The following is a 13,534-nucleotide window of genomic DNA, read 5'->3' on the forward strand; positions in this document are numbered from 1 at the left end:
TTGGTTTCAAAACATGATCTTCTATCCGTTTCAAAAGTAGGCAACTGAAGCACTGAATTAAAATCTTAATAGTATTAAAACATTAATTGAAATCCTAATACTGTATTACTAAAACATGAATTATAAAGAAATTTTTGTTATTATACCTCTATTAAGTTATAACCTTCTTATAGTAATAAAATTAATTAATCCCACTATTATGACTATAGAGAGGTTTTACTGTATATATATATAATATAAGAGGAAGTAACTTTTTATTTAAGACCATTTTATTGAAAACTATCATTCAATCAAGTTTGAAAAGTAGCTATTTTCCGAACGATTAAATACCCTTTTAAATTAAAAAAAAAAAAACTAAAAACTTCAAAAATCTCTCTACAAATATTAAACAACTCTTGCAAATATTTATAAAAAAAAAAAAAAAAAAAAACACCCCAAGTAAGGGTATAGTTTAAAATGTTTTTGAAAGTACAAAAAGCACCAAATAAAATATGGCTTCGAGTTAAATTCAAATTCTTAAAATTTTTGTTAGGAGGTCAATGCATCTAAGATTTCAAGATCATTTGTTAATTAACTATATATGAATTTTGATCGTGAGTAACATTAAACTACAATCCCAATTACTTTATATTAATCTTGGCTGGCGAAATTCTGAATCGTGGATCCCATTAACCTTCAAGATAGGAAAAAAAAAAAGGGTCATAAACCATATGTGATCTACCATATTCTTCAAGATCTGAAAATAAACTCAGGAAAATGTCAAATTATGGACTTCATAAATTCAGGATCATGGGATTAATTGGCGGAATTGTTTCTTTTTATTTATTTATTTAAATTGTATCTATGCTGTTACACGCAAATTGAACCAAAAGACTTGAACTTAAGTTTGCGTGTATTGATCCTGTTAATATTATAATCTTATTGATAAATTGTTACAACAGAATCGTAGTCTGATTTTGTATTAGATGTTGTAGTATTATTTTTAATTAACTTTTAAAATCACATAATTAGAGAACTAATTAGAATCTTTTGCTGTAATGGAAAATGTGTTGTCAAGATACCATCATATATATAGTACATTCTTATTGGATCAAAATTCTCTAAATATTACCTTTTATAGATCTTCTATTTTACGCCAATACCAATTTCTTAATATATATCTGTGTCTTTGTGTGTGTAAACACGACCAATAAGAAAAACCACATTTATAAAACATTATGCGTTTTCATTCTAAAATTTAACCCTAAAATTAATCTCTTGTAAGAATGGGAGAAAAATTTGAATAAAATAAGAAATTATTTTCTTATAAATAAAGAAATGTGACATCATTAAATCATATCAAGATACATGGTATTATTTCAAAAAATAAAATATAAAAAAATTATGATAATATAGAGTAAAACCATTTACTCCCCTCCCACATTTAAATGCACCACAAATATGCTTTGAGAATTTTTGGCCCACAAAGTCTAATCCAATAATCGTACACCCCAAGGAAACTGCAGTTGGGCCAATCCACTTGAAATTGGCCCACTTTCCGACTACAGAAGCCCCAATTTATTTTGGAAAGTACCTCATTTATTATTAAATTACTTCTCAAATCACATCTTTTTATTCTTCATTAGATGAACAACTTTCAAAATCTCAGGTTCCAAATTAAATATGTGATAATTTTTAATTTATATAAAATTTCCTTTTTTGTTGTGAATATTATTTAAATAAATACCTAAGTGTTATATTTTTCTTCTCTATACCAAGACCTCAAGCTCAATTTTATTTTATTTTTTAAAAATTCTTTTATGGGACCATCCGCGCATGAGCAAAATAATAGTTGATATAGAATAAGTAAATTCTATATGAATTCCAAATCCATAACAATTTAATACTTCAATATTTAAAAACCAAGTAAATTAAAAATTAAAACAGGCCATATGCTTTGTCTCCAATCCGTCATCATCTTTACATAAGCAAATTCCACAGGACAAACCTAATTTTAGAGGTACATGCAATTTCAATATCCCTCAATTGTTTTTGCCAATTGCCCATGTGCACGATTCTCTGATGTTCTCCACAGAAGCATTATTGAAATTGAAATATTCTTAATAAATAAATAAATAAAAGCATTAAAAACCTTTTGTTGTATATATATATATATTTCACAATAAAATGGGAGATCGATAAAACACAATGTTCTTCAATGAACACGAGAGATAGTTGATACAAAATTTAGGGATACAATAATATTACGAGAACCCTAAAGAAAAAAAATTATACATGGTTAAATTAAATATTTTAAACAAATAAATAAAAAAGTGGATTAAACAAGAATACAAGTTTAGTTTTGCTAATGAAGCTCTATAGTATCCACTAACTATCATATAATAAAAGCAATAAATAAGTTTCGCTTTGAATTCTAGATTTTTGTTATGGCATGCGTGCATTGTTTCTGGCCAATTAAATATTGAATTATTGCTTCTCCTATTTCAATAATTAGTTTCATATACACTTTAAGGATAACATTTTAAGGATAACATATATATCATTACATGATTATGATTAGCTTCCACTTAATTTATTAACAGGATTATATATATATGTGTGTGTGTGTGTGTGTGTGTATTTCGTCACCCCCAATGATCATAATTTTTTTTTTATGACTGAGAATGTCTGGGTCAGCTTACTCGTATTTCAACTAATCTTTCGGGATCCTGAAATTATCAGTCAAGTAAGAGCTCAAATGACTACCTCTATTAGCAATCGTAGAAACTCAAACTCGAAAGATCATGTTTGATCCTCCTCTTGTTCTTTTATCCTCAAGGAACTCGAATTTAATAGACCATATTAAATCTTTCTCTTGCTCTTTTACTATCAGACTACTCAGTAGTTGTTCAATGATAAAAAATTGATAACCATTAAAGAGTCTAAATAACATCAAGGCGTAATTGAATTTGATAACCATCATACATAATTAATTAATTAAATGCAAATATTAATTATTTTCTTAATAATCAAACACTAACTAACAAGTTGGATAGAGACATTCCACTCTCTATTACAAGGATTATTCATATTACGATATTATTAACATGTGAAAGTGGGATAATTTTAGAACACATTAGAAGCACCACGTCAATGAGCTGATGTGATACTAGAAGATTAGATATAGACATGTACCATATTTAATTTCATGTAGCATACATAGACAGGTACCTTTGTCTCGTGAAATCGATTATGTTCTTAATTATGCCTTATTATACAGTAATATGATTGAGACTTAAGGTATCCATATCACATAATTACAGCTAGGACAATGTCCACTGTGTCAAACTAGTGGTTTTTATTTTTTCCTGTAGATAATGTAACAATTTCAGAATAGTGCAAATCACAGTGGGTTGCTATTGCTATCCAAGAACAGTTAATAAATGTGAACATGAAGAGCACATGGTCTATAAAATCATGTTCCTTATCTCCTTCATCGTAACTTATCAACAAGCGTTTTCATATACGCCCGCATTTGTTGCATCGTATAATCATCTTGGTGTATGCCTTTTCATATCTTATTTCATAAAGTGTAGATGTATGTTCTTGAGAAATTTTATATTAAATAGTTTTTTTTTTTTAATCAAACTGTTGATATGCAAAAACGCAACAATTAGAGATGTCCAATCGACATTGATAAGATTGGACAAGATGTGTGCATGGTTAATAACAAGCTAAGAACAAATTAAAAATTAGATAATTAAAGGATAAAACAATTTTTAAAGTGATTTGACGAGTTAAGAACAAGTCAACGTCCACTATTATGTTATTGCTTTATGTTTGCCTACACATAAACTGATTACAGAGAAAAAAAACGTAAAAACAAGGATCAACTCTCTCTAAGTGGGTTTTCTATTTTTGTGTGAATGGTTGATCCCCCAAAACGGAGGTGGTTTCTCCTTTTCATACACCAGCTAACAGTGGTTGAAAGCTGTTGTTATAGGGTGGATTATACGCATAATCTCTCGTAATTTGGATCTGAGTCAGGCGTCTCATGCATAAAATTGAACACTCATGCTTAATACTGATAATCTTTCTGGTGAAGTCATTTGTTGTGGGGATGACACATGGGGCGAGCATAGCTGTTAGATTTTGACGTGATGTATGAACAGGTGGCACAAATTTGATCGTTGAAAAGTCCGCTCAACACAGTTAATTTGAACATCACTCCTCCATCTTTTGAGAGAAAGATAACGTCAGCAGGAGTAGAACTTTCGTAAGCTAACTGTATATGGATAGATATTAAACATAATAACCAATTAGTTATTAGGGTTCTTCTCCATTACATGTCAAAACAAAAAAGCTTTTTAAATGTTTCATTGTTGTGTTCAAGATAATGACCCTATAGGCCACTATATATATATATAAGAATGCGTAAGAAATAGTTTATTTCCCATTATTCAGACTTCAATTAGTGTGTTTATATTTGGATCATAGGATTCTTTAACTGATTTAGGTTCTTCTCGATCTCCAACAAAGCATGTTTAAAGTTTTTGGAGAAATTAATGGAGCACTAACAATGATAAGTGGCTTCACTGCTTTGACTATTTCGCCTCATTTTAAGTCTTGATTAAAAGGATTAATTATTGTGTTTTGTAGAGAAGCAAGCACATGATCGATGTCGGTATATTTTTGTAAAGTGGATTTAAAATGCATAAGAAACACACTTGGAAGTGTTTTTGTAAAACACTTTTGAAAGAATAAGTTACAAAACTGAAAAAAGTAGAAGGGAGGAAGTAAAGAAGGAAAGAAGTTGCATGATTGAAGAGACTGTTGTGGTATCTTTTACCCATTTCAACGCCTAAAAGATAAAGAGCAAGTATCTGTAAAGTGTTTGGTTCACATGTTTGTCCCATGTCAGACACTCTTTAGTGTGTGTATAAATATTAATTTTATCTTGCCTCACTCAAATATCGTAAACATTATATATAGTGGAAATGGAGATCTCTTCACCTTTGTGTTTTGTTATTGGAGTATGGGAACAATTAGACCACAATCATGCATACACAGAAATTAAAATTTACAATTATTCTACGTTCTGAGTAGGTAAAAATTGAACATATGTATGATATAATACATTTATCAAAGTTAATTTTTCTATATTTTATATTATTAGAAGATATTTTCTGATATGATATAATTAGGTGAGTGCAGTCAACTAATCCAGATTAATGTTGGGTGCCGAATTATTTCCAGAATTCAAGTTCAAATGCAGCTATCCCTTTTTTTCCATGGGATCAAGCTCCTTGCCAACTATCGACCCCGATCTCTTTTTATTTGTTTGTTTTGGGTATTACCAAATTTAGCTTGGCCCCCTTGTCAATTACACTAAAGCAGGGCACTCAATTATAACAAAGCCCCCTTAAGGGTTAGGTTAGTCACACGGCCCGAGACGCGTTCGTTGACAAAACAAAACCGCCGTTAGAAATGGAGACCTTTCAATAGAGCGGAGGCGAACTGATCAACGAGAAAGAGGCCCTACTCACTACAAATGAATACACCACAAGATCGAACTACACTCATGCCTCTCCCGCATCAAGTTGACCGCCCCCTCCCTATCCCTAAGTAGTGATTCTATCAATCATGTACGTAGGTGGGGCCCTCCATTCTGATTGGTATATCATGAAAAAAGAAAGCCATTTACACCAGGCACACTGCGCTTTCCCTTGCCCAGATGTTTGCCTTTCTATTCTAAGTCAAGTAATCGTGACCCGCCGAAGACTGGAGCCTCGTAACATGTTGACGAAGACCTTCGAACTGAGGGTTCGATTAATAGAGGGGACGACTTTGCCTACCCGAAAGAAGAATAGCCCCGCTCTCTAGCTGACTGATCCCGTTGATCATATAACTGGGAGGGAACGTGTCACATTAGAGGTGAACGATCAGAGATGTCCTCTAATCACCACGATGAAGCTGGTCCCTCTTTTAGTAGACTGAGCTATGAATATGAATGAAGAAATGAATGCCGGGCTCTTTCTTTCACTGCTAACCCCAAGAAGTTTCTTAATGCTGATACTTTTTTTTCGTCGAGCCTCGAGCTTATGGTCCTCCTTCGAGTGTGGGTTCAATTGGATGAATCTGTCAAGTCAGTCCTGCTACCTACTATACTGGACCTTCGACTAGGCATTCTACCCTTGTCGAATCGGAACCAACCACCACTGCATTGCGCTCAAACAGTTGAGCGGCCGTCGGCCAGCAACTTCCGTACAAAGATATAGATTCATTCTTCGTAATAGGTCCAACCTCACAACCCTTCGCGGGTTGGTCAGAAGTCAGTCTTGTTTGGAAAGACGGAATTAGACAAAGAAAAGAGAGTGCTCGACCGGAACTACGGCCAACAAAGACCATAATTACATAGATAACTGCTCCTCCTTTCTCCGTCTTTAAGGTGAACCGGATAGTGGTTGGAAAGAAAGACGACCTCACCTTCTCGTAGATGGTGTCAGTGAGAGCTACTTTAGTATTCCTTATTGACCTTCTTTTGTAAATAGAATCTTCAATGAGTGGAAACAAGCAACCTTACTAATAAAGGTGCTTGTTGAGTAAGGCCGGCTTTAGAGCCCAAGCCCCTTGTATAGGTTGGGTGCTTGAGCGCATCTTTCTCATATAGATCCTTGAGTTTTCAATAAGGGACGCGTTAGCTAGGCCGTTTTCTTGCAAGAGTGCTAACGCGCGCCCTTACGTTTTCTTCGCTTGCTCTGCAGTACGAGCACAGAGCCGCACCCCTTTAATATGATGAGAAGAAGAAGGGCCACCCTCTTTTCTTTTCTGCACCAATCCTTATTTACTACTATATCTTTTTTTGGGTGTATAGCTCAGTTGGTAGAGTATTGGGCTTTTAACCTAATGGTCGCGGGTTCAAGTCATGCTATACCCAAACCCACCTTACACTATACTATTTGTAAGGATGCGTAGTAGCGTTCAAAGATCACTCTTTGGCCTGGCCTTTAGACTCGCTTTAGCAACTTCGCCCTTTAAGTGACAAGGGGGTACGGTAAGGAGTAGTATAACAGTGGCTCGGTCATCGATAGGCCTCTCCTTATTCATTCTATAGGGCGGGGCTGCGGACCAACAATCTAGCAAAAGGGCTTAAAAGCTCCTTTATCAATCAAACCTTCCTTCCCTATAAGGTAAGCATCAAAGCAAAGCCCAGAAAATCCAACCTATACAAAGAGCTCTTTTCAACCACTACTCCTAACAAGTGAAAGTTGCTGGCACCCACCATACCTTGCTTCGGGGCCGATCTCTTGTATCGAAGCAAATCAAATCAAAATATATATATTTATAGTTTGTTCCACCACAAATTTCGCCGTTGGATAGAGTCCCCTGATCTCGACATCCAAGCACGAATCCCTTGAGCACTTCGGCGGCGGATCACAGCATGCGCAACTGCGGCAAGCAGCCAATTCTTATTGCATTCAGCAAGATAGTCTTGCTCACTCCTGAACTCTGCGGCGAGTTCAGCCACCACCTCCGGGCCTGAGCTCTGCTCGAGCGTAGTCAGCAAGCTTCGTGACTTTGCTTAGCTTCCAGCGTTGCAAAGGAATAACCTTTCACTATCTAGGCGCCCTAGAAGGAGGGGTCCCACGGAGTTCTTCCCCAAAGGTAAAGCCGTAGTCCCTTCCCTCGGAGAAGTGGAAGGAAGACAGCCTATAATGTGCAAGCAAGCGAAGTCGAATATATTAGATAGAGTGCAGCAAGTCAGTTAATCAGAAAGCCAGGAGGTTAGCAGAGAGTGCCTTCTTTTCGACTTCTTCCTTTGAAACTGTCTGAAAGTGGAAGCATAGGCCTTTGTACCAGAAGAGTGCAGATCGAAATCGGAGAGTGAAGAGAGGAAGGAAGAGGAGACATCCTTCTTTTCTTGCTCTTGCAGGAGCTCGGACTCCGTTCAGCGTAGAAGGAAGAGAAATGAATCAAACAACGTATACAGATAGAGATGAGCGTTGCGCATTGATACCGATACAAAAGGGGACCAGACTGGGGAGGAGGAGAGGAAGTCCCTACAAACTAACTAGCTCATATTCGAAAGGGAAGACCTTAGCCCATTCCTAGGAAGCCCGGGACGGGGTTTAAGATTCCTTCAACTCTGCGGGAGTGCATTCAAGGAGTTGCTAGCTACTAGAAAGGCTGAAAGGAGACGAGCGGACTATTCTGTTACACAATCATTTCAGAACAAGATAGGACGCTCTCTAGGATAGAGAAGATAGGAAGGAATGCGCCCATATTCATATTCAAAAGACTCTAAGGAAGAGATTCCTACTAGGATAGCAACTCAAAACTAGCTAATAGAGGAATTCTTAAACATCCACATCCTAGAAGCTAGAAAGGAGGGAACTAGACTCAGGCTAGAGCTACCTAGATAGAATAGATAGGAAGGGATAGGCTAGCTACCTATTAAAGCATGACTACGTGGGATCAATCTAAAGAAGAAGAGCTCCTATTATGCGACATAAAAATTAGGACACAAGATAGGACGCAAGTAGGATAGCTCATACTAGCTAGCCGAGGAATGACAAAAACAAAGACCTAGCTACTAGAGGAAGTCAAGAGAAATCCTAACCTAAGAGCTCCAAGACCAGAACCTAGCTATCAATGATAGCTATTTTACACATATTTTGCATTGAATTTTGATAGGATTTAGGATACTTTTCATACAATTTGGGCCATATTGCTACCTAATTCTATTAATTGTCTTTGTAGGCCTAAACGATGATTTTTAGCAAAATGACAGTTTTGAGCGTAAATTAGTACTTGAGCTTGGAAACTCAGATAACCTGAATTTAGAATCTTTGGAAAGCAAGAATAAGAGCTACACTTTCATGTTTTGGGTTTTCCTAATTCTGACTAAAAGGGTGAAAACTTGGCTTGAAGTCGTGAAAAGTACGTTGTGAACTGAATAAAAACGTCTTTGGACGGCTTCAGTATTTCTACCAACTGATCTGTAGACCTCGGATGGTGTTGATCTTGAACTAACAGAAATATAATTGAAAGGGCTACAATTAATATTTCTAACCCTTTTCCAGATTCAGACTCCATCATGCTCAAATTTGGCCCAAAATTCTTCACCGCGGTGAACCCTGCATCAGATGTAAAAAATAAACGACGCGTTTTGGCTTGCTAGGGCTTCGTCCTTAAGTGAGAGAGGTATAAATTAGAGCAAAAAGGAAGAGAAAGTAGTCTTGGTTCGTGATTTGGGAGGCAGCTCTGAAGAAAAGATTATTGAAGATTTGGGCTTCAAATTAGAGAAGATTTCTCCATCTTTTGCTTGCTTTTCAATGAATGATCTTGATTCAGTTTGTTTTTGTTGTTTTATTTCGTTTTTGAGATGACTGAGTTGTTTAGCTAGGGTTTGATGTATCTTGATACAATGATTCAAATTTATATGGATTGATTTACTTTGAGTTTCAATTTCATGATTGAGTGTTTATCTCTTTGCTTAATGACTTTTGGATGCTTGATCACCATTCAAATGTGTGTTGTTCATAATGAGACTGAGAAGTGATTTGTGATTGTGCCTCTTAGGATAAATACCGTAGATTAGTAAACGCTAGAGATAGGTTTAGCGATCTATGATCTAGATAAATTCCATAAAGCTTAAAAGACTTTGAACTATTAATCTTCATTTTTGTTGGGTGCGGAAGCTTAATAGGGATAAGTAGGAAATGTTGCTGACAGGTATGTTTTACAACTTAGGGAATTCGATTTTCAATCAAGGAATTAGAACTTGGGTAATAGATTCTATGATTTGAGTTAGCGTATCTAAGTGAAATCAACACCCTAGCATTTTTTTAGCATTGTTTAATTAATTAAGTTGTTGGGTTTTTCATTTGTTTTTAGTTTGTTAATCGTCCATCAATCCAATATATTGTTGCTTCAATTAGGACTTTAACTAGAAAAATCGGTACTTAGTAACATTATCCTCGTGGGAACGATACTCACTCATCACTTTATTACTTAGTGCGACTAGTATACTTGCTACATTTTGCATGTTGTAAGAAACACGCATCAATCAACCAGAGCGGCCCCACCTGAAGAACTAGCTGACCATGCATTCCATGTTGCCGCCAGCTGCCCCACCTGCTGAAAGTATCTAAGTAGTAAGAAGCGGAAGCGAAAAGAGAAGCAGCAAGTGTAGGACTTCCGAAGTGCTTAAGGTTGTTCCGCAACTGCACCGTCCCCCCAAACCTAACTCAAACAGTCAGAAGTTTCACCCGCGACGAAGACTTCTAACCTTACAGAACATAAGAACCTAACGGGAATGAAATGAGATCTTGGAACAAGGGCAGTGGGCGTAGGGTTTGATCCTTCGCACCGAAAGGACTCGGGAAAGAGCCCTCATTCCAAGGGTTTGAGATCTTGGAAAGGACCTAGGAAGGAGCACGCGGAAGTCAATTCTAAGGTAAGCCATTCTTAAGGAAGACCTCTTGCAGTATGGAAGCTGCTAAGTGGAAAAAGTAAATAGGTGAAATGAAGAATCAGGCTTTTCTGGTCGAATAAGATAAGAGAGACTTTTGGGCCAAGAGTGCCCCCAGTGAGTTGAGTGGTCAAGAGCGCGGATGTACAATAGAAATGGTCGTCCTGGTACAGGGGCCGCTAATACCGGCAACTTAGTCAGGTATTCTTTTATGCTTTCGAATGCATCTTGGCATGCTTGGTCCCAGACAAACTCCATTCCTTTTTTCATTAGACGAGAAAAGGGTAGGCACTTGCCTGATATATTGGCGATAAACTATATAGGCCAGCCATCCTTGGTCTCAATTCCTTGATATTAGTAGGAATCAAAACCAGTATGAGTATGGCTTTGATTTTGTTTTGGAATAAAAACCTCAATCCAATTCTTTCGTACTATGAATCCGAGGAATTTCCCTGACGATACTCCGAAGAAGCACTTTAGAGGGTTCATCTTCAGGTTGTGTTGCCTAAGCCTAAGGAAGACTTGTCGTAAATCTGCTAAGTGGTCGACGATCCATGGAACTCGGCAGAGTGTTCCCTATACCCGGGTAGTTAGAGCTGTTCAAAGGGCTGACCTATTGCTGTAATTTTGAAATCTTCTCTCTTTTTCATTTTTTTGTCTCTGGATTTTCTTCTTTCTTTTTTTTCCGGTATGCCGCTCCGCGAGCAAGGAGCGAGAGAACCAAGTGGGCTGTGGTGATGTCAGAATTTGCACCTATTTGTATCTATTTAGTGATCAGTCCGCTAGTTTCTTTGATCCCACTCGGTCTTCCTTTTCCATTTGCTTCTAATAGTTCGACCTATCCAGAAAAATTGTCGGCCTACGAATGTGGTTTCGATCCTTCCGGTGATGCCAGAAGTCGTTTCGATATACGATTTTATCTTGTTTCAATTTTATTTATTATCCCTGATCCGGAAGTCACCTTTTTCTTTCCTTGGGCAGTACCTCCCAACAAGATTGATCCGTTTGGATTTTGGTCCATGATGGCCTTTTTATTGATTTTGACGATTGGGTCTCTCTATGAATGGAAAAGGGGTGCTTCGGATCGGGAGTAATCACTAGTGATAGGGCAAAAAAAGGGGGGAAGGACAAAGGAAAGAGCGATGCCTACATTAAATCAATTGATTCGTCATGGTAGAGAAGAAAAACGGCGCACGGACCGTACTCGAGCTTCGGATCAATGTCCCCAGAAGCAAGGAGTACGCCCGCGTGTTTCAACGAGAACACCGAAAAAACCTAATTCAGCTCCACGTAAGATAGCCAAAGTACGGTTGAGCAATCGACATGATATATTTGCTCACATTCCGGGCGAAGGTCATAATTCGCAGGAACATTCTATGGTCTTAATAAGAGGAGGTAGAGTGAAAGATTCGCCAGGTGTGAAATCCCATTGTATTCGAGGTGTCAAGGATTTGCAGGGAATCCCAGATCGAAGAAGAGGCAAATCAAAATACGGTGCAGTAAAACCAAAATCGATATGAATGGAAGATGCCTCTAGCACTTTTTTTTCTCGGTCAATCGAGGACAATGTTACGCCCTAAAATAGAAAGTATACGGAGCCCTTTTGAATGACCTAGAATGGAGTCTACTACACTAGCCAAGAAAGAGTGTAGTAGACTCCATTCGCTCGTGGAGGTGAGTGGAGGAAGAATCTAAAAATAGAATAGAAAGTTATTGCTTATAATAGTTGCTCGTTCATAAATTCACTCGACCACTTAGTCTTGCTACACTACACGACACGAGTCTAGGGTGAAGTTGAAGTGAAGCAGACACGGTCAAGTGAAGTCCACTTCACAAGTGATTCAGCATACCACAAGAAATAATAAAAAGAGAAGGGTCTCACCCAGGTGGCTCCCAAAAGATAACAGAAAAAAACTCAAACAAAGAACATTCGTTGCATCTAGGATTCAGACTAGCCCACAATCTTAAACCAATTCCTCCTATCAGAGTTAACCCATGTCGCAAACCAATCCCTTTCATCAAACAAAGACCATCAAGAGTTCATCACTACCAGACTACGACCTCTACTCAAACAGGTCCACAAACGAATTCGCAGTTTCAGCAGCGTAGCCTTTTCTGAATCTCAGTTCGTCAAAAGGCCAATAAACATAGATAGGGCTACGAGAAGGGAACAGCCTTGATTGTGTTCAAGGAGTGACTTGACTAGCAGGAATGGTAGACGGAGGAAAGGAATCCAAGTCAACGGTATTATCGGGAGAAGAAACAAAGACGAACCTGAGATCATGGATGAGAGAGTTGTTTTCCCGGGCTATTCTGTATTAGAGAAGTTCTACCCCACCCAGATCTCAAAATCTGTAGGATCAGTCTCTTCGGGTGATGGGTTCCTGTCCGATAAAGGGAAGAGGCAAGCTCAACAAGCAATCAAGGAGAAGGAAGTCTTAAGCCAAGCCAATCTCTTAATAGACGCCATTCTCAGATCTTGATGTGACGGGAGGTGCCAAGTCCAACAAGAATGGTAGCAGCGGGAAGTGGGAAAGAAAGCATTCGAGTCTGTCTCCACTACTTAAACTGACACCGATCTCTCTATTACATCAACAAAGCCAGCTCAGATTCAGAAAGTGCCAAGCTTGGGCTTAATAACTTCGGTTATTGATTCATCGGGATCCGAGGAGAGGTCCTACGAAGCCAAGCCGCTAACCCCAAGAAGCACTTAGACTATCTTACAATAGGGCTTTCTCCCCTTCTTTTCCAGACGCCCATATGAAAGCAAGCTAGCACAAAAGCAAGAGTAGCGCTAGCAGGAGACGCTGTGACCATTAGGCGAATTAGAATTAGGGCAATCGAGTAGCTAAGGCTGAATTTCTGAGGAATGCCAGCAGCTAGATCATCCCACCACAGCCACTCTGACATCGTGAGCTCCGAAACTCCACCATCAGGATAGGAGGAGATGGGATGGAACAGAAGGACTTGAACTGATGCCGTGAGAGAACCGATGTCCAACCAAAAAGTTGAGGTGAACGGGAGTGATGGCCTACTCGACCGTAGAGCATTCTTCAAGCCCAATCGAAAATCTCTTGCAGA

At 37.9% G+C, this 13,534-nt stretch overlaps 2 protein-coding genes and 1 non-coding gene across 3 annotated transcripts; all 3 read left to right on the forward strand.

The window, feature by feature from the left end:
- The first annotated feature begins 6,843 nt into the window (after window positions 1-6,843).
- TRNAK-UUU lies at window positions 6,844-6,916 on the forward strand. Its single transcript has one exon. It is a non-coding gene; the product is annotated as a tRNA-Lys (tRNA).
- A 3,516-nt stretch (window positions 6,917-10,432) lies between these two features.
- LOC116120443 (NADH-ubiquinone oxidoreductase chain 3) lies at window positions 10,433-11,574 on the forward strand. Its single transcript, XM_031406391.1, has one exon. It carries the CDS (start codon window positions 11,191-11,193, stop codon window positions 11,545-11,547), a length of 357 nt encoding a protein of 118 aa, XP_031262251.1. The 5' UTR covers window positions 10,433-11,190; the 3' UTR covers window positions 11,548-11,574.
- Window positions 11,571-11,973, forward strand: LOC116120441 (ribosomal protein S12, mitochondrial). Its single transcript, XM_031406390.1, has one exon. The coding sequence runs from the start codon at window positions 11,596-11,598 to the stop codon at window positions 11,971-11,973; it is 378 nt and encodes a 125-aa protein (XP_031262250.1). The 5' UTR covers window positions 11,571-11,595.
- The last annotated feature ends 1,561 nt before the right edge of the window (window positions 11,974-13,534 follow it).

Source organism: Pistacia vera, unplaced genomic scaffold (assembly GCF_008641045.1).
Source record: "Pistacia vera cultivar Batoury unplaced genomic scaffold, PisVer_v2 Contig933, whole genome shotgun sequence".
NCBI lineage: Eukaryota > Viridiplantae > Streptophyta > Magnoliopsida > Sapindales > Anacardiaceae > Pistacia > Pistacia vera.